This window comes from Lynx rufus, unplaced genomic scaffold, assembly GCF_022079265.1.
Source record: "Lynx rufus isolate CCGP_SWC_20201006 ecotype Redwood Valley unplaced genomic scaffold, mLynRuf1.p SCAF_24, whole genome shotgun sequence".
Taxonomy (NCBI): Eukaryota; Metazoa; Chordata; class Mammalia; order Carnivora; family Felidae; genus Lynx; species Lynx rufus.
In genome coordinates, this window is record NW_025814839.1 from 7,509,767 (window position 1) to 7,537,630 (window position 27,864).

Sequence of the window (27,864 nt, forward strand, 5' to 3'; positions counted from 1 at the left end):
AGGGTCAGAAGTCTCCAGAATGTGATGCAACAGGCCTTCTCTCTAGAAAAATGTATACACATGAAGACTTCAGTGTGTAACTTGAGGAAGCTATATAAATGCCTGTGTCATCAAAAACGAAAATAAATTAACTAAGCAGGCAATTAAGATTTAAAGAAAATGACACAAACCCTCAAGGAAACTAGGAAAAGGAATTGCAAGATAAAAGCCAGGATAAAAACAGCACAATTGTTAAATCCATGAGCTATTTCTTTGGAAAAAAATCAAACAAAACTAGAAAACCGCAAACTGCAGAAAATAAATCAAGGGGAAAAAAGAATGCATCAATATTTTCAGAAACGAGAAGGAAGGAGCATACGTTACCAAAAACTGTGCGCAACCGCATACGAATACATTGGAAAAACTCAATTTTTTTCCCTATGAAAATCCAAATTACCAAAATTGACAGAGGAAATAGAAAACCTAAATCAACAACAACAAAAGAAGTTCCTGTATCTTCTAATATATAAAAAGCATATTTTCTGCTCTCCATAAAGGCATCAAGATGTGATGAATTTGCTTGTAAATTATTTCTGATTTTTGTGGTGCATTCCACTCTTTCAACAGTCTGTGTTCAGCTCATGTTTCCTGGGTGCCCACGTTAGGCCCAACGGACTTGTCGCGTAAAGTCAACTCTCCCATGTCCCAGAAAATGACCAGAAGGTCATCAGTCCATCCTGTGAAGCAGACCTGACTTCCCTAGACCTGACAAGGGAGAGAACCTCCATAAGCTTTGCAGAGATCTATCAACAGGAAAAAAATTGGTACGTGCGTATATATGTAAGTATCTGAACATTAACTCTTCTAGAATGAAAACTTACACACGTGTTCAGGAAGCAGGCAGGAAGGTATTTATGTAAACGATGCATATAAATAAAGAACATCAAGGCGTCCACGTGAACAAAGGAGATGTAAAGAAGAGAAGCTAACTTATAAATGCTTATTGAAAGATGTTCAAGCTCAAATTAAATAAGCCAACAATTATGATCTTACATGTTCAATCAAATTGATTTACCCCCAGAGCAAACATTTCTTGCATTAGCCCTTTACTCTTTACCCTGGCGTGGCCAATCTTCCTGAAAATCGTCTGGCTTTATGAAACAGGTAGATTGCAACATGCCTAATCTGTTAACGAGACCATGAAGCAATGAAGGCAGCGATAGCCAGGAAACACTGAGAGGTGCTCATTTCTATGGGTTGCCTGTTCTGAGTACTGGGCGATGGTAAGCACTCTTCGGACAGACTTGCTTTGCCACCTGTAAATCAACAGCCTTGAGTTAACAGCCCAGACGCCCGCTTTTAGCAGATTAATAAAACATGTGCTTTTTTCACTTCCCTGCTGTTAAAACAAAACAACAAAACACTGACCCCCACATTGTCTGTGCCTTCCTATCACCTGCTAACTAATGCTTATAGAGGAAATAACCTTTACAGAGAAAAATCACTATTTTAGTCTTACCCAAACTCTGTCCTGGAAAGTAAGTTTTCTTCCTCATCCACTTTTATTTCTTACCATCACTTGATATATATATATATATATATATATATATATATATATATATATATATACACACACACACATATATATATATAATTTGACAGTGATTATTCATGTATATATATATAAAGTATACTTTATTTATTTCTTTCCATTACTTTAGAGTTCTAGCCCGAAGCAGTAAGTGTTAACAAATCTTTTTTAAACCTGACCTGAAATTTTCAAGCGAAGGAGCAGAAGACCGGTAAATCTGGTTCCAAGTAGAATAAGATGCCCAGGGCAATCATTACAACCCTACAATTTACCTGGCACAACAGAATTTTCTAATGGTGTCTCATTAGGTATTAATAACATGAAATAATTACTGTCAAAGTGACCTTTTTGTCAAGGGGATATAAAGAAGCGTATCATTTAACACCAAGATAACATGGTGATACATTAAAATCCCATCTTGGCAGGATTTGAGCATGTAGTGAATTCAAAAGTGAAAAAAATGTTCGTTGTGTAAGGGCTTGTGTTGGATGAATGACCAGTACCAAGGACAGTTTCCAGTATGTGGCTACTGCTTTGGAGTTGAGTCTTCTGAGAAATCTGCTTTTAAAAAACTTCCATTGACAAACTGCAATTTTTACAAAAAAATTCTTTTGGCTCTTTGTTGACAGTTGGGAACAAATGCCTTGTCCCGCAACTTCCTGAACAGCGAGAACATTAAACGATGCCATGGCATCACTGGAGGGGGTGAAGGGGCTGGCGTTGTATGGAATCCGAGCGGAGCAAACGGCTGGAGGCTGATGGTTCTTGAGCGCCTGGTCAGATTTATCTACACCTGATGTGCAAAGTGTCTAAATGCATTTGAGAAATAACTTTTCTGCCTCAAAGAGGTTTAGCTACTGTCGCCAAATTGGTACAGCTAGTGGTTATGAAAACCACCTCCCCAAACTGTTGGATAAAGTCCCATCCGATGTATGAGCTAAGTATCTGAACTAATGAACACCTGAAGAAATACCATCTAATTCTGACGATTAAGGGGCCCAGCCTGATTACAACGGATGCAGGAAGCGTGTAGTTGTTTAATGCTTTTGTGGCAAGCAGCATTACAGCGCCGTGGCTGGTGACTGACGAGACAGACATCAAAATGGTCTTCTAACTGAAACGTGGCCTCGCTTTTCGCCGTCTTCGATGGTACAACTATAATAACATGGTCACGGCACTGCGTTTGCGAAGCATTTCTCAGAGACTCAGCCTTGTCCCTTATCTGCGGATAAAATAACTGAGGCCGAGTAGTGTCAACAGCTTTACCTCTACATTCAGACAACATTAAATTCAGAACAATGTGTAGATCTCTAAATAGAAGAAGATTAAAAGCAAGGTTTCGGTTTTTCCAAACTCTGTAAGTTCTGCCAAGTCCTGGGGTTCACCATTTTAGCACGAGATTCTGCTCCTAAGAGCACACAGGTTTTTCCTACGGGATGGACCCCAGGAGAATACCACGGTGGCTGCCGCATGGTCCACCAGAGCCCTGCTTGTACCCGGGGTGTTCAATGGCACACTACTCTCACCAGCCCATAAATGGGGCAGAGAACAAGGAGAGATCTGTTATTTCTAAGGCACATCAAAAAGAAACTGGCCCAGACCATGAAGAGAAAGGAAGTAGAAAACAGACTTGTAATGTCTCCTAGGATTGACTACAATCTTAGAGGTGGGAGACACAGATCTGATCTATTCAAAACAGTTAAAGAACTAAACACAAGGGCTCCTAACTCAATGCTGTGTGTGTGTGTATGCGTGTGTGTGTGTGTGTGTGTGTGTGTGTCTGCGCGTGCATTCGTAGTCTCTAAGCACTGCTCTAGGAATGCAGTTGTACCTTGGAGCATGAGAATGAGAATACAGTCTTAGAACAGGTGCTGGTGAGGGTGATTAGGGCAGTAAAAGTTGATGCCCGTGTTACTCTGGAAGGTAGAGCCCGGCTACTAGCCAAGGACTATTCAATCCATTATACATGCACCTTCTGAACAGGCTTAGATGATTCTGTTATAGAGGCAGGATGGGAGGGAAAAAAGCCACTCAAATTTCAGTAATTCAATAATTTATTCCTCTAAAAAAGTGTGTAAAAGTATATAGCTCTCATTCACAAGGTATATATGAATGACATTTAAAATGGAGGCCTTTTAGTATTGTTTCTTTTTATCAAAGTCTCTTAGTGTACTGTCCCAGCGCGATACTGTGGTTTTAAATGAACTTCACATATTTTTGTATTCTTTCAAATTGTTTGCTATATATAAAAGAAGCTCACTGCAAAATGCTTGAAGGAAAAAAGGAAACCAAAGAAATTCAGAACTTCCCAGAAATGTACAGCTTTTACATTTAAAAAAGGTTCTGAAATATACATACAAGCATGCTGGACAACCCCGCCCCTCTCCCCTCCCCATTTCCCCCTTTTAGTTCAAACCATGGTAAGAGTTCTGATTTCTGCAGAATTTCCAAAATTAAAAATAAAAAAAAAAATAAAATAACTTCTCACTCTGTAGCAAATCCAGGGCTTGTACATTTCAGATTAATTCAGTAAAAAACTCACAAGTAAAATAATGCATATTTAAGGGAAATATTATACAGACTTTTTCACACAGAAGTACATAATAAGATTTTTTAAAATCTATTGCCATTCATTTATTTTTGCACAAAAACGTATAAATATGTCACCAGCTTTTCTTAACTTAAAAAACTTAAATAAAAGACACCAGATGAAAACTACCCTTTGCTGCCTTTTTTTTTTTAATTTTTGTAGGGGTTTTTTTGTTTTTTGTGGTTTTTTTCTTTTTTTGCTTAGAATTGGGTTTCTAGGGAAGAAAAGCCCCTGCATTAAAAACAGCCCATATTAAAAAAAAAAAAAAAATTCAAAGTTCTGATGAATTCTGGGAAAAAAAAGCAACCCCAAAGTGGTAAAAGATTACAAATATCTACTTTACAATTTGTCTTCTCACCAAGATAATTTTATACAAGTTTACAATCTTCATCATCTATGCTCTTCAAAAGGCCTTGAGAATTTTCCTTTCTGATTAAGAAAAAATAGCACTGCAATATTTTTAAAGTCAATTTTACACTGTACACATTAGATACAAATGGTTTGATATATCAGATTTTTTTAACCTATACATTGCGAAAGTCACCCCCACCCCCAACTGGTGGTACAGAGAATATAATTATCCATTTACAAGTTATTTCTCTGCTTACATATTCCCACCACACAACTTTTTTTTTAATATAATGTTTTAAACGTTAGATTATTTCAAGAAAAATACTTTTACAAAATCATATCAGTTATTACATTTTCTTTTTTTTTCTTTTTTTCTTTTTTTTTTTTTTTTTTTTGTTAATAACCAGGATATGGAAGTCTCTTGGAAGAACTTTAAAATTTGCATGATTCTCTCTCCACAGATGACTAGAGCTCGACAGCCTGACCAGCGCGGCTTGCGGGAGGCAAGCCCGCGCCCACTGCCCTCAGACAGAAACGCGCTTGCGACGTCAGGGTCAGAAACGGGGTCTTAAAGACAACCCTCTTGGGCCTGGAATGAGGAGTCATAAAATACTTCAATTAGCCATTAATGCTTTAAAAAGGCATTTTTTTTTTTAAAAAGTCCCACCACAAAGGCTCAACTTCAAGTACTAATTTAATGGTTAAGTTGTAATATTTCTTTGAAATAATATTCCTATGGTCCAGAAAAAAGTCACCATATTTATAACTGATTTTATGAGCAAACACTTTCAATTATGATATGTACATGAGTCCCTTTTGATCTAATGAGAGGAGAGACCTGGCTTTCAATAAGAATTCACTAGAAAATATATTTCCGTTGTGACTATATAAAACTAATGAAGGTACTTGCCTCCATGGCTCTGGGTGGAGCTTGACTGCCTTCTGTATAAAAATGTTATCCTTCATGAAACGCTGGCCGCTTTTAATAAGAAACATGGCAGAATGTTTTACCCAGTTTGTTCTTAATAAAGCCTACTGCTGGGTGGTTTTGAATATATTACTTTTTAGGCGTGTCTCCCCAATCTGTTTTCACTCCTTTTCCGGCTTCTAGGACAGAGGTATGTAGTCAAAGAATCCTATGGTGGGTCTGAGTTGGGTTTCAGCTACTGTACCTGGTCCTCATGACTTAAAAAAAGTAAAAGTCACAAAAAAACATATGACAAAACAACTTAAAATAAATAAACAAAATGAAGATGTCTCCAGACCTTTTGTATCTACACACAGGTATGAAGTCGACCAAAGCATTCATGCCAACCTAGATGGGACCACTAGGGAGACAGAAACCCCATTATGAAATCATATACTTGAGCTGGTTCTTATTTTTAAAAAGTTCCAGATGATGGAGTTCAGGTAACCCACAGGCCACACACCAGTAACTAGAGGATTTCATCCAAAAGGGCTAAACTGCCCTTGTTCTTAAACGGAGACTGGAAACACAGACTCTTGTGCAAAAGGATACTGTCTCTTCTGTTGCCCTCTTAAAACCACCACCACCACCAAAAACTTCCTGTGGACCCGTGGTTCGGGGCTGCACACACCAGAACACTGGCTAGAAGTCACCGCTTATGGAAGTTTCCAGGTCCATGAGAGAAGTGTCAATGCATCACTCTGGTAATGAACACTGCAGAAATGACATGTGCCTGCCGAGGAGTAGTCACAGTGCAGGACTGTGGAGAGCGGTCTCTCAAGAAGAGCGTGTGGGGCACGTGCAGAGTGTAGCAGGTTCCTTGGACTCAGGCTGCAGGGAGGAGGAACCGAGCCAGAGAGAACAAGTGCTTCTCCAATTAAAGTATGTTCATGATGGCGTTGTACAACTGAGTGAGCACCACAAAGTGGACGGGAAGGCAGGAGGTGCGGTCCTGGGTGGCCGGATTGCACGTGAGCCAGGACAGAGCGTTGTACTGCTCCAAAACGAACCTGCCGGAGAGAGTACACAGGTCAGGGCCACGGGCCACAGCGGTGCTTTTACATCTTAACGTTCCACAAGTCAGCAGGACGAGGCTCCGTATATGTCAGTCTTTCGCTTGCCCCCGGGTTTCCTCGTGGTTCTTTTCCCCCCCCGTGCCCACCTCATCTAGACCCACACTGTCCAGTATGGCAGCCACGGCCACCAAGTGGATTCGGATACGCTGTATGTCAAAAAGAGGTGCTGGATTTCAAGGAACTCGTATTTTAAAAAAGCAGGCGAGATGGCTCATGAATATTTTCATGTGGGTCAACTACTGAAATGATACTGCTTTTCGTATACTTGATATTACTTTGATGTGTCTTTGATAAAGCTGATAAATTTATTTTTGAAATTAACCTCATCCATTTATTTTATTATTTTGACGTTGCTACTAAAAACAACTGAAATTAGATACGCAGCTCACATTATGGTTCTACTGGACAGTGCTGCACTACAGACCCTGAAAGCCTGAAAAATCATGGTGACTGGATTCTCGCTTAACTATAACTTCTAAATCATTTAAGAGTTATTAGCTAACACTAGAAGACGCTTGCATACTTCCTCAAGGTACATGGAGAATGTTCATGGTCTGTTAAAGGGCGAGAGAATTAGCATACACTTCTGGGAGATATTTCCCAACTGTGGAATTTATGCTCCAATTTTATTTATATAATCTATGTCAGGGGGAGTACAAAATGCTTTCAAAGCCAAGTGCTTTATGTCCCAGGCTCGGTCTTCTAACCACCCACCCCTAATTCTGATCTGTTTTCATCACCATAAAACGTCTCCTTTACACAGGAAGCACGGGCCACTGTACGTGCACACACGCGTCAAACGGAACCAAGAATACCAGTCTCCCTGACCCGCGCTCGTATGCGGGGTTTTGCACGCAGCTCTCCCTGGCCGCTCAGACGGTACTCCGCTGCACAAAAGGCAGCGCCTTTTCCACACTTTAAGTAAACACCTTGGAAAAACAAAACTAAAGGAAGACTGTAGCAAGCTGTAACTGCTATTTTGCCTTAAAACAATCTACCTTAAAACGTCAGATGTGGTTTTGGAGTCAAGAGGATGGGGAACCCGCTGAGAATTCCTGGCAGGGAGAAGTTCATCCGTCTGTGCTACAGAAATGTGGTGGTGCAGCGAAGCCTGGCAAGAGAACAAACACGGTTACCTTCCCGGCCTCTCGCCTCCCAGGAGCCTCAGTTTTAAGCTCTCGGTAACCCTGATGTGATCCCAAAGAACTCCACACCCTGGAGGTGGGAAAAAAAGCTAGCTCTGCAAACACCAGTGCGTCACAAATGATTCGATAATGTGCCTCTTCAGGTCTTCATCTGTAAAAGGCCCCACCATCTCCACGGCCTGGATACGGCCGACTCTGCCCTTGTGGTGGTTGTGTAACACGTTCTTCCATCCTGACTTCCCATAAGTGGATAGATCTAGAGGCTCAATTCGGCTCAGATCCTTCTGGGGGACGGGGAGGGCGCGGGGTGCAAGCACACTTCCTGGCTGGCACTACGTGCTCCCTATGCCTCACCTCGAGAGGCGTGAATGTGCGCCGCCCCACGTGCAGCTCGGCTCATCGCTGCCGTCAGCAGGTTCCCGGCACGCCCCACCCGCTATCATGGCTTTAGCACACGTTATGAAATAACTGAGACAGGCAGTGTGTTGAGGACAGCTAATATAAATGCTTCTTTATTTTTTAGGTTTCAGACTAATGAACTGTTGTTCTAGTAGCTTCAAAGGGTGACTAAAATATTCTGGTTTTCAGCACGAACCCTTGGATTTGTTTCAATCTACTGCTACCATTGTTCTTTTTTATGTTCAAATTGTCCCATCCTTGGGCAATGGGAACCCTCCAGTTGGCGGGCCCTTTGAAGTAACTCTAATTACCTTAAGTAACTTCCTTGCTTTTAGGTGTGACAACACATCCTAGGTTCATCTTGAATATTTCTTACTTCAGACCTACAAATCAGTCAATTCTTCAAAGGAACTCTGTTTCTTTTGAATGATAAATGGTATTTCAGAACCACAAGTGCAGCAAGACCACTGTTTCCTGATCCTGTCGCTGCTCGTAAGCTTTTTCAGTAGACCGAGCTAAAAAATATGTGTATCTCTCCTAAGAGGAGAAAATAAATCTAGGTTCACAGTGACAAGTCTAATTCAAAATAAAGACGACACCGACTTATGTGGTAGAACTTCCTTGATTTCATAATAATATGTTACAGCCATTAGTTGAAAGAAACTGCTTCAATTCTTTTTGGTTTAACCTTCTGTTATTCCTTTCAGAAAATACAAGTAGGGGTGTGTGTGTGTGTGTGTGTGTGTGTGTGTGTTTGCACACACTTTATCAATTACTACAAGGTAACCTACCCTCCACAGAATGATTACATTATAATCATCCTCACTTTGTTATGGATAACTAACACTCCACTGAATGGATACACTGGTTTATTCGGCCAGTTCTTTACTGGTGGACCGTTCCGGTGTTTCTAATCTTTTACATTTATCATTTTTTGGTTTTGTCAGTTTCTTCTGAATAGATTTCCAGAGGTGGCCTCGCTGCATCAAAAGGGAAATGTGTGGGGCTGTATCGCTTGGCTGCCCTACTGGCACCAGGGCCATCTCTCCACAGTTCTGCCAATGGAGCATGTTGTCAAACTTCAGGCCTTTTGCCAATCTGTGGTTGAGACATGGATTTCATTCCAGGTTCTTTCATCCAAACTGGAAGTAGGAGATCTTTTATTTTAACCCTTAATTTGCATTAAAAGGTTCTAAGACACATACAGGAAGGAGCATGTGTAAATAAATGTAAATTTAGCTGCCTCTTGCCCTACTCTAATGAAGAAAGCTGAAGCTTGTGGGGGAGGGGGGGCAAAGGGGGAGAGTTCAGACCACAATGATCACATCCACCCAAGCTTAACTTCACCGGTGGCAATGCATTGTGGACTTGGGAGAAAGACTGTTACACACGACCACGTATCCACCCGACATGTGCCCTGAGGGCCCCACAAAGTCTCCTCCTTGGGTTAACGTGATTGCTTCCCTTGTGATGTGGTTTCGGGTTTGTCTCCTAAATCCTGCTCCCCGCCTGCAACTGTAATGAAAATGTCCTCAGAGTATAAGTAGATGTGAAAGAAACAGGGGACACGGCGAGACTGTGGTGACTGAGACAATTTCAGCAGAAGTCACTCCTCCCCCCAAAATTCAAATATGATACCAAACCAACCTTTAGGAAGAGGGGGCACTGGTTCTGAGCCTGGGGACACGATGACCAAAACCACTGGGGGAGATTCTCCGCTTTGGCAGTTGACACGAAATACCCAAGGGCCAGGGGCTGCTGCTTCAGCTCCTCGGGTGCCTCTCTAGAAAGAAGACGCTCACCCTGACTCTGAAAAACAAAGTCCCGAGAGCATGATCAGCGTGTGACAGACACTTCAAATAAAGCTCTGAAAATCAACTTTTTCAAGTCCCTCTGCACATCACAGTCCCCCTTCTGACAGCTTTTCACACAAAAACGCCAGGTGACCGAGAAAGGTCAACAAGGAGAGGTACGGTCCCTGCTGCATGGACAGACATCGGATGAAAACTACGGCCCAGGCAGAAGGTACCAGCAAAACTAACTACATCAGTCAAGCAAATACAGGTTTATTTGCTCTGGTTTCTTTTCTGTTAAATGTTGGGTGCGTTCCGTGGCATCCGGCATCCAACTACACGCGGGAAGAATGGACTCCGGCAGCTGAGGGAGCCCCCAAGCCCAGGTGCTCCTTCACCAGCAACCAACTAAAATACACAAGCGCACCTGACCGTCTACTGTCAACAACACGGACATTGGGAAAACAGGACACTTCACGGCTCTTTGGGTGGCGCCAGTGTCTCTGACCTCCCAGCAGGGGGAGATCTGCCTGTGAAGAGGCCTTGTTTTCACTCTCCGCCATCTCCTTAAATACAAGACTCCTGCAAGAGCCTGACTGTGCATTTCTGCAACTGGCATTTTCCTCATCTTTGATTCTTTTAGCTGGCTTCAAGGGTTGAAAGCAATTATGCAATTATTATTATGCAAGCAATAATAAGTAATCGTTTGTTTTCAAAGGCCTTCTGTTTTCAGGGGAAAAAATCATCCCCAACTATTACATCAAGTTGTATTTTTGGTTAAAAAATAAAAACTTACCCCAGCCTTGAACAAATTCTTTTCCCTGTTGTAATGTCTTAATTGGATATCAAAGAATGTTTAATGGTTCAGAAAGAGGAAATACTGAAAGCCTCTCGGGGGGGTCAGCGGGCTGCAGGTGCTGAGGACCGAGAAAAGGCCACCTGACTAGCTTCAGAAAACAGTACGGTTTAAACTCTGACACTCCGAGGTGCCTCGTTAGCGCAGTAGGTAGTGCGTCAGTCTCATAAACTCTGACACTCCATTACAGACTTAGGGCTTGAGGCTCCAACAGAGGCAGAAAATACAGCAAACCTCTGTTTCTTACAAAACTAACCTTACACTTCAATTACCAATTCTTTGTTAATGGATAAACCAAATTACAACCACCACTACAGAAAGGGAGTTGCTATTATTTCCATTTCACAGATAAGGTAACTAAGGCTAAGACAGGTCAAGCGAGTTTGTTCAATGCCACAAAGCTAGAAGCCATACAGCTGGAACTCTGAGCTCCATTTACCAAACTCTAAGGCATGCACTCTTAGTTGCTATTTGCCTCTAGAATTCACATTAATCCTAAATTACAACTACTTAATGTAAAATCTGTGGACCTGGTTCCTATCACACCAATCTCCAAAGAACCAATAAACTGTCATTAACTGGCAAATGACTATGGAGGAAATAAACACATTTAAAATCCCTTCCTTCTAGAAAGGAAAAATGGGAGAGAGGTAGCTCCATGAGGATAGTTTACTGAGTTGCTCTTCCCTGGTTTTATCTGCTCTTTGACTAACGTTTTAAATCTTTTCTCTTGATTGTCCTTCAGTGAACTCCAGGCTGGCAATAAAGTTCCACAGACAGAAACCTAAGTCCTCTAACTACAACTCTGTGTCTAAACGAGCGTGAGCAGAGTTGGTTATTCCTGCCCACTTTAAGATATTAGACATAGTCATTTTTCTATGCCTTAAACCCTCAATCTCATATTTTAAACAGAAGGTACAAAAGAGTAACAAGGCATGAACCATCTACCTTTTTTTTTTTTTTAATGTTTATTTATTTCTGAGAGGAAGAAACAGAGTGTGAGTGGGAGAGGCGCAGAGAGAGAAGGAGACACACAATCGGAAGCAGGCTCCAGGCTCTGAGCTGTCAGCACAGAGCCCGACATGGGTCTCGAACCCATGAGCAGTGAGATCATGACCTGAGCTGAAGTGGGACACTTAACTGACTGAGCCACCCAGGCGCCCCATGAATCATCTAGCTTTTAAACAAAGTTAACACAAGCTATAGCAGAACCTTTAACTCTTCAATCCTCTGTTAATCCACCTCCAATATCCCTGGGATATTTAAAGGTGAAACTGGTTGTAAACTCTGGTGTTTTGTCTTAATCCTAGGGCATTAACCTGGACACTTCTCCAAAATCAACCTGTGGGCCCTTGCCATTTTGGCACCTAGCTACAGAAAAGACTGGAACCGTATAAACAAAGGCACCAGGATGTGAAACAAGAACACTAAGGCTCATTTCAGAATAATCAACCATCAACAATGTGTTCTTCAATTAACAGTTACTTTATGTGTTAAAAAAGCAGGGCCATTGAACTAGCCTCTGAAAAGCCACTATTTTGGCAAAAAATAAGAAATAACTGGGAAGCAGCAACCAATCGACCAAAACTAATTTTTGCTAAGAAAACAGTCATTGCAAAATGCCTTCCTGCTGATAAAACATATTCATCAGGAACATTTTTGGGAATAAGAACGCATTTCTTTCAAATTCCTGCCATCATTCAAAACAGAACAACTACAGAGTCACTTTTCCACACTGATTTCGCTCACACCAGGGACCAAGACCATCAGGAAGAAAGGCGCACAAAGCAAAGAGGCAGGCAATCACACTTCTGGAGGATTACTGCCCCTGAAGGCCCTACTTCAGATCATTCTTACCCGACTATGCTGGAAGTGAGAGCCCACACCAATTCCAGAAGGAGAGCCTGGGGAAGGAACTGGGGAGGAGTTGGGAGAGGAATGGAGGTTGCCAGTCATTAAGATGCCAATGTCATTATCCATATCATCTGGGAATGGAAGGTCAACAAACATGTCATCTAGAAAGGAGGGAGAAAAAGCACAAAGATTTCAAAAATAATCTATATCCGCAACTTCAACAACATACTGTTTTGTTGGCCCATCACCATTACAAGTGCATGCTGTTAACAACGTGGGAAGATTTAATGTGTGTCTACTGGATGGGAGGTACTGAAAATTGTTTTTTTCATTTTATATTCTGTTCAATGATCTTCTAATGTGAAGTATTAACAGACTGGAGAAATAAAGAACATAAAACAAAACTCCACGCTCTGTAGAGCCTCCAAGGGCACATAAAAAAATGGCAAAACAGCTAAAGAAGCAATTTAATTATTAAACAAAGTTAAAATTGACACCATCCAAGAAAACAGCAGACTCTGTCCATGCATCCAATTAGCATCTAAAATACCAGAGGCTGAATTAATGCATGTTAATAGGTGTGAACTTGCCCTGAAATTGGAGACCTATTCCAAAAGCAGATCAAAGCATGATGTTTTCACTAAGAAATCCTCTCCCACGTTATAAAAGTAAGGTACATGCACAACAGAAAATTTGGAAAGAGAAGTATAAAAAGGGAAAACTATCACCCAAAATGCAATTACCGTGAACATTTTTGCTACAATTCTTATTCGCATATCGTTACTCCATTATGATCAGACTGTATATAAAACTTGGTATCCTTTTACCCTCCCCATTTAACAAGAGTAAATGTTGGTAGGTATTAAAAATTCTTCAAAAACCAATGCAAATGGCTACATAATACTGCACATTTTACAGTTTATAAACAGCCGCTGCTTAACAAATGCCTTAATAGATATTCAAACCAAAAACACTGATTAAGAATAATCAAATCAAATGATCAAATAATGGATTCCCCCCGACCGCTAGAGACAGGAGCTACTTCATGCCTAGTGGTCTTCATCCTTCTCCAATCCGATCACCAACTATTTACTGCAAGAGTGGCACCCATGTGCAGGACACTACAACCGGGTATTTTTTTGCTGTTAGTGATAAACAGAACCCTAATTATGCGAGAGAGGGAAATATTTATTTGGGCTCGGTAACAGTGCACACAAATCTTCAAGGCCAGACCGACTGCCCCAACCCCGAATACCCTCTTCACATTCTCTACGTTGCTTATTGCAACACATGCAGCAGGGCGCCGAGCGCACCCTTTAGCTCTGCTCCTGTGGGAGACCTGGAGCTCTTTCCTTTCGCGCCTTCCACACTCACCGTTGTTGGGGCTGAACCCGTCTTCGTTGGGATAGTTTGCCGGGGCCACCTGGATGGTTGACGAGGTGGGGAACACCAGGATGTGTGTGCAGGAGGCATCTTGAGGGGTGTTCAGCTGCGACGACTGCATGTTCAGCGCGGTGCTTCGGCCAAATACAGAGCCCATTGTGACAGCGTCTTTCAAAAAGACAGAGAAAGAGAGCGAAGTGTACCAATTCCTTCTGTGCGTAGGTAAGTAACTCCAGAAATGAAGTTACAGGAGAACCTGAACTGGAGAGACAGGAGTCTGACACAACTGCCAGGATGGATACACATCTGAAGTTCGACCTTACTGTTAAAACAGCTGCCAAGAAATAGACTCTAAGCACAGGGCTGTAATAATCCAAGCCTCACTGAACATGGGAAAGGTTAAAATAAAATCAGACTGAGCCCACCAAAAATTTTTTTTCTTAAATTTCTACTTTTGTATTTTAGAAGGGGAGAGTGTGTGTGTGTGTGAATGGGGCACAGGGACAGAGACAGAGAATCCCAAGCAGGCTCCACGCTCAACACCGAGCCCAACACGGGGTTCGATCCTACCACCCTGGGATCACAACCTGAGCTGAAATCAAGAGATAGACACTCAACTGACTGAGCCACCCAGGCGCCCCACCACCAACTATGTTTTAACTACTTATTTAAGAAGTAGTGCTAAAATAGATCTATTTTCTCTTTTCCTGTGGTTGCTCACAATTTATAAACTTCTCCTAAATAACACAATTCTGTAGACACGGTACCATTCAGTGAGTAACTATTATAACTAACATTTATTGAATGCTTACTACGTGCCAGATTCTGTGCCGAACTCCTTATTCACGGACGTCATCTCACTCAGTCATCGTAGCTACCCTGAGGTAGAACTATTATCCCCATTTCATCGTGAGGACACAGAACAAAGACGTTGTGAAATCTGCCCAAGCGGTGCAGGCAACAAGTAACCTGGGGCCTAATGAGGCCAACACAGGACGTCTGCCTCTCACTGGACTGATGACAAATAACATCATCTCACATAACACTACTGGTTTTTACGGGGATGGAATCTCCCATCTGATCAGAGAGAACTGGAGGATAAGAACAGACTAAAAAAAGGTACAAAACTGCTTAGCTAAAAAATTACCAAATTGCTTAGTTGCTAATTTTTTAAAACTTCTGTGGCCACAATTTTCTGGCTATCCACACACTGGGAGTCGCATTTACTGAGAGCTTACCACGGGCCGGATACTGTGCCAACTCTTCCAGCTCTATTTGCCTCACCATTCCTCCGCAACCACATCAGAAACACTGCAAATATCCTCTGGAGGCTGCTTACAGATTCCGTCAAATATGTGTCTTCAAACACACACTCCAACACGTATCAGGGTGGTGTTCACTTTCCTGGTTTTTGGAGGGTGATCCTCATACACTAACAACAAATTAGGGTCGGGCAACAGTAACTGGCCACGACTCTAAGAGCTCTCAGTCATTTCCGGGACTTATGCTGTCTTCCAAACTACGGTCAACAGAGATAACAAAATCACAGACCAGGCCCCTTAGAAGAGACCAAATTTTTGAACCCTAAATACAATCTTCTCTCACAAAGATAATAAAGATCTATTCTACACTTGTCTGTAGACTTGAAGACAGAATGGACTGAACTGATGTGATAACCTAATTAATGAAAACGTAAGAGGAGATTTACCTGGCATCACTACAAAGGACCCCTGGGGCTCCATGGCAACCAGGCAGGCACTAAGGATAGAGGGAGAGTCAGCGGCAGAGATCCCACACATCCGGCACACGTCTTTGAGCCGTTTGCTGATTGTCTGTAGTGAACATTCGCCAAGGAGGATACTCCAATCTGAAACCAAATATCACAGTCACACGCAGTCTTTAGAAATTCATCGTGATAGGAGGTTTGAGCGTTTTACCGGATTTGCCTGGTAATTGAATTTCCAGGACTGGGCCCCAAAGGGAATAAGGCTTTACACAGGTTCCCCTCCTCGTTACAAAGAAAATGTTACTTGGCCTCCCTTACACGTCATTAACGAAGACACAAAAGGCCTCCTATTCTGTATGCTGAAATCATGTCTGAAATGACCTGGGAGAGTCCGGCACAGACCCAAACAGATTTAGGTGCTTCAAATGTTCTTTGAGGATGAGGCCAGTCTGTTCCATCCTTTCTCCTCCTCCTCTTACTCCATGTCTGGTTCTTTCACTGCCCCTATCAGCCCTTTTCATTAGAAGAATGCACAACGGGGGGCAAACCTCAGTTCTGTTTACTGCTGTCTGTTGACTGTTTCCGGCAAAGGCAAGCTGAGCAGAAACAAGGGGAACCCTTCGAAGAAGGCCCCAAAGAGCTGATAAACAATGGGTGTGAGCGAAGCGCTCCAAATGATGTGACACTAATTGTTCAGATTAAAACGCTGGCCTAAATTTTCTTTCTAGTATTTGTTTACTGCCTTCACCCAAAGGTACTATGTGTACTCAGAGAACTGTAGAGGGTTATGTTACTCCAGGAATGGAAAAGGACTTAGACCTCTCTTTTGACCCCCAACACACATCACATTCCTGTGGCAGCACACTGCCACCCATATCGTGTCCCACCAACGAAAGACTACTCCACCACAGGTTCTCTGCTTTCACATAGTTTTTTCAAACAAGCTGATCTCCTTGTGAAGAGGTGAAAGGAACAACTTTTTCTTGTTTCTTATTCCTAAAAAACCTCCAACTGAAGTGGCTAAAATAAAAGTGGCCAAGTCATGAAGAATGTATTTTTAAAAATTATAGAAAAATCAAACAGGTGTGAGTTCTGTATTTAAAACCAAGTAAGAAAGGAAAAGCATTACCTGAATTTTATCACAAACACTGGTGATAAAAAACAGAAATTCACAAAGCTAACTGAAATCTACAGGCTCCCATAGAAATGCAATGTGGTGCGGGCCTTACATCCCCAAAGGGATGAAATACAGATTGGTAAACTGATTTCCTGTACACGAGGCTCTTCTTGGTGTCTTTATCCCTCAAAAGTACATTTTCTCTCAACCTTTTGATGGGATCAGTCACACTTCTATCCCTTTCCCGTAAAAGAGAAGAAGAGTGCCCCTTCTGAAAAATTATACAAGGGAAGGCAATGGCCTTCGTAACTGTCCAAGACAGTCACCAAGTGACTAGACACGGCTACGTTTTTATCCCCTCTTCTCCTTTTCTACTCTATTCTGACTTTTCCCAAGGGTTAAGAGTAGCTCAAACCCTTTAAGAGATAAGATTGACTACAAGGCCGACCAGGAGAGAGGATAGGACTTCTGACAGAAATGAAATGAATCCCCCAATGCATCAGACCTCCAGGCTACTGATAGAAGATTCATTATAAGTATGCTATTCTTTAAAAAATGAAAAGGGTAATATTTTCTATTGGCCTACAGTATAACTAGTAAAAAAAAATTTGCCCACAATAGATTCCCAACAGTTACCTATACTTCTGTAATTTAATACACGTAGAAACTGCTATTAAATCCTGATAGTTCACTGACTAGAGCACTTGCTATAATCCAAGCTGAATCGCATGAGGAGTTTTATTTCAGGGACTCCACAAATACCTGATATAAATTTCATGCAAAGAAACAATATACACATTCTAATGCAAGGGTCCGCAAACTATGGTCTGCAGATCAAATCCTGCCTACCGCTTTTTTTTTTTTTTTTTTTGCTAAATAAAGTTTTATTGGAACACAGCCAAACCCGTTCACTTAGGTATTATCTATCTATGGCTGCTCTGACTTTACAATGGCAGAGCTGAGAAGCTGCAATGGTGAAAAGCTGGCCTGCAAAGTTGAAAATATTTATTACTTGGCCCTTTCCTTAGAAAGTCTGCTGACTCGGCTCTAATACACCTGCATGCACAAAACCACCAAGCTAATCTGTGCTTTGCTTTTGTGGAGACCTTAGAAGGAAACTTCCCCCATCTCTATGTATGTATTGAACTTCTTATAAATGTGTCATTAATGAATAAGGCTTTAAAAAAATAAGGTAGGCCTATGCATACTGCTCATGCAAAGTAGCTACACCAGCACAGCAAATGAGCTGGGCTCAAAGCCAGACAAGGCTGCTGCCACCGATCACTTGTGTCGTTAGTTACTTTTAGTGCTCTGTGACTGACTGTTACATTTATGACAGGAAATATTAGCAGTTGGCAGGTATATTTAGGCATGCAACTTAAAAAAAGTCTGCTCTCTTAAGCTTCCAGGCTGAAAAATATCAGACAGTGGCAACGTGAGTAAAGACTATTCCAACTTGCACCTACTTGTCCTTGTAAATCAGGATTGTCTTGCTCTTGTGCAACCAAAACAAAAACACACAAACTATATCACCATCAATCATGAAAAATAATAAAAGAAACCTAAATCGATTCTCCTCTCATCCATCTCTCTTTAAATTTTCATGTTAAAACTGACTTGATCTCACTGACCCAGTACAAAAATAAATGTTAGAAATTCAACTGACTACCACTTTTACAATAATACATTCTTTTTTGTCTTATACACTGGAGTTCAAAATTTAAGATTTCTTTGGCAAATGGTTTTGTTGATAATGAAAAGTTTAAAAACTGCTGGTTTATCCTGTCCATTTAAAAGAATCAGGAAATATAAATCTGCTTTATTCTTACTACCAACTCTACCATTTTCTCCCTCAGCTCAGTTAGGGACATTAGTTCAACCCTTTTCCGTTGTTTCCTGTACTGACTGCTTTAGGAGTCTCTCACCTTTAAGCTCTCCATGGCCAAGCCGCCCAAGTCTGCCGATTACAACTCTCCAGGGTAGGGATGTCATTTGGACAATACCTATGCACCACTCCCATAACTTCTGTAGTCCAATTTTACGTGCAGATACTTTACTCCTCCGTGACCTACAAAAGAAAAAAGTGGGGAAGGGGTCCCCAGATGAGTCAAAGTTATCGCTTAGTAAGACAAAACTCAGAAAATTCCAAAGAACCCACCCATCACACAGCGCCTAGTGCATTTAGACAGGAAAATCAGACTCATATCTGAGGAAAGGCACAGTATCGATTTATATGTAGCATAAACACGCAGGCTCCTCACCTGTTTGGTAAAGCAATATTTACAATACAAGTTTCTAATAATTCCCCATGGAGGTCAGTGCAGGAAGCCAAAAGCCAGCGCTGGTCATGAGACAGACAGTAGCCCACAAAGAGCACGTTGTACTTCTGGCTCGCCTCCCCAAAAGTTTCTCCCAGCTCCGTCTGCTTATCTTTAATTGGGGCCAATATAAAAGGAGGGGAGTAAAGCTGGATTGGACTGGGTCGCTGAAATCAAAATAAAAGTCAGTGTCAGCATAACGCCACTCAACTCAACATTTCCAACAAAACCCAGAACAGCACTTGAAACCAATAGGGAGTAATGACGACAGACTGCCCCCCCCCCAGCAGTATTATATACGTAAATAATAATGGTAAAACAGAAAACAAAGATTGTGTAAGTGACATCAGCTAGGAAACCCCAATCAGACCAATGCTTCTTTATTAAAACAAATTACTATTTTAGTAAGTAAATTAGCTCAACTTCATTAGTCATCAAGACAGCAAAAATTAAAACCACAATGAGATATCACTATATACCCACCAGAAAGTCAAATAAAAAAGAAAACACTGAGTATCAGTGAGAGTGTGGGGCAACTAGAACTTTCATACACTGATGGTGATGAATCACTTTGGAAAAGTGTTTGACAATATCTGCTAAAGTCAAACACACATACCCTGTGACCCAATCAAATGGATATATATGTTTATCAAAGGACAGGGATTAATCATAATAGCTCCAAATAAAAAATAACCTAAATACCCATCAACAGTAAAATGGAAGATAGACTGTGTTATAGTTACACAATCAGAATATCAAATAGTAAGGAAATGAAAAAACTACCACTACAAGCAACAGCATAGATTAATCTCGACACTGAGTAAAAGAAGTCAGACACAAAAATATATAAATTATGTGCCTCAATTTACATGAAAGTCAAAACCAGGCAAAACTTTGCTGCTTTAAGTGAGAATACTGATTACTGGTAGAATGACTAGAAGGGAACAGGCTTCTTATGTTTTGTTTCTTGTGCTTGTTACAAGCTGTATTTAGTGAAAATTCATCAAGCAGTATACTTATGCTCAGGTACTTTTTAGTGTGTAAATTATACTTGTGTGTGAGTGTGTGTGTGTGTGTATGAGTGATTTAAGAAATCAAAACATTAGCTGTTACCAGTAAGACAAACAATGCAGTTAAACTGTGACCAAATTTAGTTGTCACCATTATTTATAGTTATTATACACATTTCAACAATAAACTAGAGTAGCAGTCAGCAAACTTCTACAAGAAGAGATAGTAAATATTTTAGGCTTTATGGGTCTCTCTTCTTTTTTTTTTTTTTTTTTTAATTTTTTTTCCAATGTTTATTTATTTTTGGGACAGAGAGAGACAAAGCATGAACGGGGGAGGGGCAGAGAGAGAGGGAGACACAGAATCGGAAACAGGCTCCAGGCTCCGAGCCATCAGCCCAGAGCCTGACGCGGGGCTCGAACTCACCGACCGCGAGATCGTGACCTGGCTGAAGTCGGACGCTTAACCGACTGCGCCACCCAGGCGCCCCATATGGGTCTCTCTTCTTATGAGTATTCTTCTCTTTTTAAAAATGTAATAATCATTCTGGGGCTCCTGGATGGCCCAGTCAGTTAAGTGTCCGACTCTTGATTTCGGCTCGGTCATGATCTCATGGTTCGTGAGATTGAGCCCTGCATCAAGCCTGCTTGGGGTTCTCTCTCTCCCTCTCTCTGCCCCTTTCTCATGACCTCTCTCTCTTTCAAAATAAATAAACATTTTTTAATGTAATAATCATTCTTCTTTTTTTTTTAATGTAATAATCATTCTTATCCAAGTCATACAAATACAGGCTACAGGCTTGATTGCAGCTACAGTCATAGTTGCTGACCCCTAAACTATATATCCAAAATAGAGACAGATACAGATATATCATAAAAAAATAGTTAATAATGGAATTATAGAATTTTAAAGCTAAAATAAAGACCTGAGACAGAATCTAATCCAATTCCTTCATTTTAGGGATCCAAAACACAGGCCTAGAGATATTCAATAATTTGTTCAAAGTTTCAAAGCTAATCTTATCACTGATCCATTCATTCTCCCTACACCTGGAAAGTCTACTCCTAGGTATTTACCAAGAGAATGGAAAATATTGTAAACACAGACACTTGCGCACAAATGTTCACAGCAGTGTTGTTATTCACGATAGCTAAAAAGTGGGAAAACCCAAGTGTCCATACACCAAAGAATGAATACCCAAAATGTGGTATATCCATACAGTGGAATATTATTTAACCATAAAAAGAAATAAAATGCACATGCTGTAACATGGATGAACCTAGAAAACATGCTAAATGAAAGAATCAGACATGAAAGGTTACAGACTGTATGTTCCGCTCACATACAATGTCCAGAACAGGCAACTCTGCAGAGACAGAATGCAGGCTAGATTCTAAGTTTATAAAGAAAGGCAATACCTCGATTTCTGGAGACAAAAGAAGAAACAAGTAGAAATAAATTCATTTTTTTTTAATCCTAGAAAACACGAATGGGTGAACTAAAATAGATAAACTGCTCATGAGAATGGAAAAATTAAAACTCAAAAGAATAAACCAACCTAAACAGCCAGAGACAGAAACTGTACACAACCACAGAGTGGAGGTGGCTGTCGGCTAAGCAGCTGCTTCTGATGGGAGCAAGGGACAAGTGTGCTATTAACTATAAAGGCCTCATTTTTTCCCTAAGCTCTTACTTATCCAAGTGAGTTTTTTCAGAAAAATTTTCATCACCAACTAAAATCAGCAGTTTTTGGTGTTTTTGAGTTTTTTTCTGGTGAAGAGGTATTTGCTGGCTTTTATTAACGGGTGATCTTTCATGCAATAGAAGTTGTGGGAACTGATTTTTGAAGGCTCTGAAAATTCTAACATTGCCCTGTTCATCTATCTTCAGGATAAAGTGATTAGTGAAATAAAAAGAAGTGTACAACTTCTGTCTGGTGCTTTCAAATTCCCCTAGAGGCGCCTATCTGTGGGAAGCAGGTGTAAGAAGATGGAGAGAAAAAGCACTGAGACCAGGGAGGGGAGACAAGCTCCCGTAAAAACATGCAGCGGAAAACGAGGGATCCCTGCAGGGTGATCGCACACGCAAACAACTGTGGTACCAGGGGAGCAAAGAGCCAGGGAAGGGAGAGACTTAGTGATTTAACACACAGATTAGCTTCCAAAAGATAAAGAACAAAATAAACATAGGAAAAGTCGAGCATCGCTACGTAAAAGTGGTAAGTGCGTTGCTGCCTCAGGACCTACATCAAAAAAACACCGAGAGTTCACCGGCCTCTTATCCCCCAAATTTCACAAGTGGAGAGAAGTATCTCCTCTGTTTCAAATTAGGAATCAAAGAAACCTACCACTCTTCATAAAGGCAGAAGGCCAACCAGGCAACCAACCGGCCAGGTTTGCACCTCCCGCGTCAGAGTGCTCTTTCCGAAGCTTCTGCTGTGCTACTACCTACCTCTGGGTTCTTGAGGGTCATCTCGATGCTGGCGGCAGGCCCAAATCCCGTGAGGGACTTAATGTGGATCTGTGTGGGCAGAGGGCGCCGGCACTGGCAGTACACCGAAAATGCCATGGACTTCAAGTACTGAATGTAGAAAACTTGTTCGTCCTTCATTGTCTGCAGCATGTACTGGCAAGGCACGATCTACACAAACACAAACAAAACCAGAAACTGGGATTGAATGCGCCAACAGCAAAGCTGGAGGACAAGACGGTGTGAATTCTTTGCTCAATGGGGGCAGAGAACTGTAGTTTTGAAATACATAAGGGGCGCCTGGGTAGCTCAGTTGGTGGAGCTGCGACTCTTGATCTCAGGGTTGTGAGTTTGGGACCCACTGGGTGTAGAGATAACTTAAAAACAAAATCTTAAAAACAAGATACAAGAGGGGCATCTGGATCACTCAATCGGTCAAGCGTCCAACTCTTGATCTCAGCTCAGGTCATGATCTCACGGTGTTGTGGGTTCGAGCCCCGCGTGGGGCTCTCTCTGAGCTGACTGCACGGAGCCTGCTTAGGATTCGCGCTCTCTCTGTCCCTCACCTGCTCGTGCTTGGACTCTCTCAAAACAAATAAATAAACTTAAAAAAATCAATTAAGTAAAATAAAATATATAAATGCCAAACATAATATAACTCAATCTTAATTCCTTAGATGGCATAAAATCCTCGAGTACAAAGGTACACCAACAATTGAAGAAGAGGGTGCCATCTTGTCGGTCAAGTTACAGTCACTTAGAAATTACCCTGTTCCTTTGAGGGATAAATTCTCAATTTATTGTTGTCATGCTCCAAAATTTTACAATTTGCTTTTTAATGTAGCTCTCCTTTTTCTCATATACACACATAGTGTGCATCGTATCTTCGGGATTATTATCTAAGCATCAGAGACACAAACTTCACAACAACGAAAAACAATCAATCTGTTCTGGTAACTAATTTCGATATTTTAATTCTGTTAAGATGGCTTTAGTGAAAGTGACAGTAAAACAAAACCCAAACACCCAAGGCATCATTTTTCACCTATTATCAAAATCCTATACAATTATTGCACTATACAGCTGGCAAGGCTGTAGTGAAAGAGGCATGCTCACTCAGTGCTAAAGGGAATGTAAGTAAGTGTAACTTTCTTGGAAAGGAATCCGGCATTATTTACAGGAATCTATAGGTCTAAGAATCCACTTTAAGAAATGACCCAAACTGTGAAAAAGAGATTACACAGAAAGATGTTATCGCTTTGTTTATAATGTGAAAGATAGAAACAAATTAAATATCTAACTGTATGGTAATAATTAAATATGGAGAATATGCAGTCATTACAAACGCTGCTTGGGAGAATTTTCAGTAACACAGAAAAGTATTCAGGAATAATGTTAAGTATAAAAGGACTAAAAATAATACTAAAAGTATGATCTCAATTCTATAAACTGACATACACAAAAAAAGGCTAAAAATACACCAAAATGGTGATGGTGGCTTAATCTAAAGGTAGAATTATGAACATCATTTCCTTTACAGCTTTATGTACTTCCAATGAAAAAGAAATCACAGACCTGTATTTACTTTCATAAAAACAACAACAAAAGCTAAAAATAAAGTTGCAGGCAGTTACCTGGAGAATGAAAGAATTTCTCATATGTTCGGGTAAATTATCCAGCATCTCCGTGTAGCAGCGCATCAAACTCAACAGCCAAAAGTTTCCGGAAGTGGAGTCTTCGTCTGCAGTGTAGGTGAAGGGGTCCACCATGTAAATGACCACAGCTGGAGGATAGGCTTGGCTGTCTGCAGAGTCGGGTTCAGTGGGAATTCCTATTCTTTCCCTTTCTGTGACACTGCGGAGAGAGTCACTTATGAGATGCACAAATAAATATAAATTACACAAAATACATCAATTCCCGAGGACACTGACCCCCTGGACAATGATTACAGATCGAATGTAGCATTGATATGTTTCGTATTATCCAAACGAAGGCCAACCAAGCCCGTTAGCACCAAGAGAGACGGAAATGACAATATACGACTCCTTTAAATGGGAGATCTCTTTTTCGACTCCTTCTTTTCCTTGGGGCCACATTCTAAAAAGATGTTTTATACTACTATTAATGTGAGTGGTAACAGCTTACTAATACTATATTATGTTCATATAATAATAATAGTATTAACAGTACCAGCTTCCTATGAAGCTAATAAGCTTAATAACAGTAAGTTCACACGGAGTCTTGGATTTCTTAACACCGGAGCCACAGACTGACAGTCATAAGTTCCCTTTGGGAAGGAGGGAAATAGGGTGCTTCACGAGCCTTAGAGATGCAGGAGGTGAGGAGGGGCGTGGGGTGCAGAAGAGCAGGGACGGGGTCCAAGCCGAAGCCACACACCATCCACCGGCGGGCAGCGTACCTTTCTTGTCCATCCTGTGAGGGCTGAGAGGAGCTCTGCCCGGGCTCCGGGTCTCCGCCACAGCCTGCGCTCCCTTGCGTTCTGTCTGCAGAACCGGCCCCGCTGCCGGGGTTCTGCCCTCCGACGCTAGCACTGAATCCTGAAGAAGAGGTAGTGCTGATCTGGTTAACAACGGGGGCGGGGGCGGGGGCGGGGGCGGAGGCGGAGACCGGCGGCACAGAGGACCCGGAGGCCGAGCTGCCTGCCGCGGGGTTCCCGGAACTGCTGCTGGAGGTGGGGTTGAACGCACTGCCGGCTGAGGGCGCTGCCGATCCTGAATTTGAAGCTAGAGGCCCAGCGTTCCCGGGGGTGGCTTGTCCCTGTGCTGCTGCTGGTGGGGACTGGTACTTAGGTGGTATCAGCAGGCTGCCATCGAGCTGCAGAGTGGCTAGATAAGGTGCTGAAAGAGTACACGCAGAAAGGGGACGTCAGCGACAATCCGCGGCGTCAGACCCAATCAGCAAGCAGAACGGTCACGGTTTCAGAAAATTACGTTTTCAGGCTGTGATGCTCTGACTATGACATCCAAGATGCTATCTCCACGCTGGAGCATAGGCTTATATACTCTGCAAATGTGGAGCTGAACACGGGGCTACGTGTGACAGTTCTGGTGAAGAGGCTTATTTGAAAACAAAGAGAAAATTAATCTTTCGGACTGAATCTGTCTGCCTTCACCGCAAGCCGCGAGGCCGGGGTCTCTTCCAGAGCCATCACGGCGTATACCACGTTCCTATGCGCAGCGGGCTTTAGAAGCTTCCAAGACTCTCTTGGGAGTGCGGGTTTAACTTAAGCAGTTAATACCAAGTCCTGCCGCTAAGTTTTCAACATGTGGAGTAAATTAGATATGACTTCTTTAGGCAACTTTAAATTGCTTTTAAAGAATGTTGTGCACGTAAAAATGAGCATTTAACGACCCAGAACGCAGAAATTAGACCTAAACAAATACGGTAATGGAACACCAACATTACCTGAGATAAAAGCAGCAGAACGCTGCTTCCCAAAGGGTGGCAATCTGCTATTTTACTTCTCAGATTCTACTTTGCCAAACAAATTCCCATTTACCTAGGTGATGGCGGCAAACTTGCGCATAAAGTTTGAGTCTGGAATGATTGTCATTCTCCTCGCTGCTCCACGGCTGGTTAAACCACTCGCTCACAAGCTCATCCGTCAGCTTCTGTGCCACAGTCTTTCCCACGCGCATGATCCCATCTCGTAGCACTTTGCAGATGGGCTTGTGCTGCCCAAGCCGACACATCTACACCACAAACAAGACCGTTACTTACAACAGGAACCACGCCTGTGCTGGGGGGGGGGGGGGGGACGACGACATTCTCTACCACGCACGCGGAAGTACCTCGCGTTTTCTTTTCGCATTAACACAAGCACCCAAACCCACGTTCTGAGCTGGTCCTTTTTGCTCGTTAGAATGTGTGCTGAAACTCCTATCTGCCTCTCCAAAACCTGGACTGGGCCCCTCTCAGGAAAAATAAATGTTTCTTCACCCAGCCAGTTCCTCCCGCACAAGGGAAGGTCGCTGAGTACTACCTGATTGCTAATGGTCAAATAAAGAATTAACCAGATTCCTGCCTACTAAGGCTGACTGAGACATATGTCCGCTAAAACCTCTTAAGTAATCCCGACTCATAATGTTTTCCCGTAAGATAACGTTAAAATTTTATGGGCCATCTGTTACACTGTTACAGACATTTGGAGATCACCAAGAGCAGAGGCCACTGAAGCAGGGGATATGCTGATCACTTTTTAAAAGTAAATAGTTGTTTTAAGCACAATGAGATTCTGCTGTTAATCTCTAGCACATTAAATGGACACTTGCAGCCAAGAATTAATACGACACACCTGCGAAAAGTAAGCTACTTAACTATCTATTCAACAACAGGAGAGCCCATACCATCCCTTATAACAGCTGATAACTGAAGGCCTAACTCAGGCCCTACAAAACCCTCGTGACCAGGGACACACTATGACCAAACGAGCAGTCCTAATAAAGTCATTAGGATCTAAAAAGATCCCTCGATCCTTTTATGTTTTGTAACTTCTGTTGAAGGCTTCGTTCAAGAGAAGGGCCGTGCTTTAAAAAAAAATTGCTTACACAAGTTTTCTGTGTTACGGTCCTTATGATTTAATATTATTACACATCCACGGACCAGGCACTGTGTAGAAATTACTAGATCTGAGGGTTTCCTCCAGGGGCTTAACTGATGCCATCACCTCAGACATTACCATCTCCTCACTTCTTTGTAGCAAGACATAAGCTTGCACCCATCCATTTCTAAATAGCGAATGTTCTGTTATGACATATTTTTGAAATTCAACTTGGCATCATATTTAACAAACACCCTTGTAATGTTTATACTATGCCTGTCACAGCTCTTCAAAAATACTAATTTCATTTAATCTTGCCAAAAAGAAAGATATTAGAAGTATAAGGTACAAAGAATTTAGTGTACGTATACTCTGGCTGAAAAAATGTGGAACTTACTCTTCAAGATACACATGATCCTAATTTTTCAAAAGCAATAGTATTTCATGTAATAAATATACAAAATTATCTACCTGGCTTTTAAATTATCATGGTTATTATTAACCTGTATCAAAATGTTAGTATTAAGATGAACGTAGTGTTTAAATACATAACACACAACGGGACATGATTCATTAAACTCGTCTTTTGACACAGAAATCTTCAAGCTAAACATTTTCATACTGTTTTCAGGAACACCCCCCACCCCCCCAGCCCTGCCCACAAAGAGATGTGCTTTC

General features: G+C 41.7%; 1 protein-coding gene across 4 annotated transcripts in view; it reads right to left on the reverse strand.

The window, feature by feature from the left end:
* Positions 1-5,344: 5,344 nt before the first annotated feature.
* The window catches only part of MED13L (mediator complex subunit 13L), a 305,008-nt gene continuing 282,488 nt past the window's right edge, over positions 5,345-27,864 (reverse strand). For all 4 annotated transcript variants that reach the window (XM_047088541.1, XM_047088540.1, XM_047088543.1 and 1 more), the window contains 12 exons: positions 26,146-26,338; positions 25,045-25,483; positions 24,260-24,479; positions 22,608-22,796; positions 19,089-19,312; positions 18,753-18,895; positions 15,693-15,851; positions 13,976-14,152; positions 12,605-12,762; positions 9,746-9,907; positions 7,553-7,665; positions 5,345-6,488 (listed from right to left, as the gene is read on the reverse strand). In XM_047088541.1, coding sequence (XP_046944497.1) covers positions 6,356-6,488; positions 7,553-7,665; positions 9,746-9,907; positions 12,605-12,762; positions 13,976-14,152; positions 15,693-15,851; positions 18,753-18,895; positions 19,089-19,312; positions 22,608-22,796; positions 24,260-24,479; positions 25,045-25,483; positions 26,146-26,338 — 2,310 coding nt within the window. In that variant the 3' untranslated portion in view covers positions 5,345-6,355. The remainder of the gene's footprint in view (positions 6,489-7,552; positions 7,666-9,745; positions 9,908-12,604; positions 12,763-13,975; positions 14,153-15,692; positions 15,852-18,752; positions 18,896-19,088; positions 19,313-22,607; positions 22,797-24,259; positions 24,480-25,044; positions 25,484-26,145; positions 26,339-27,864) is intronic.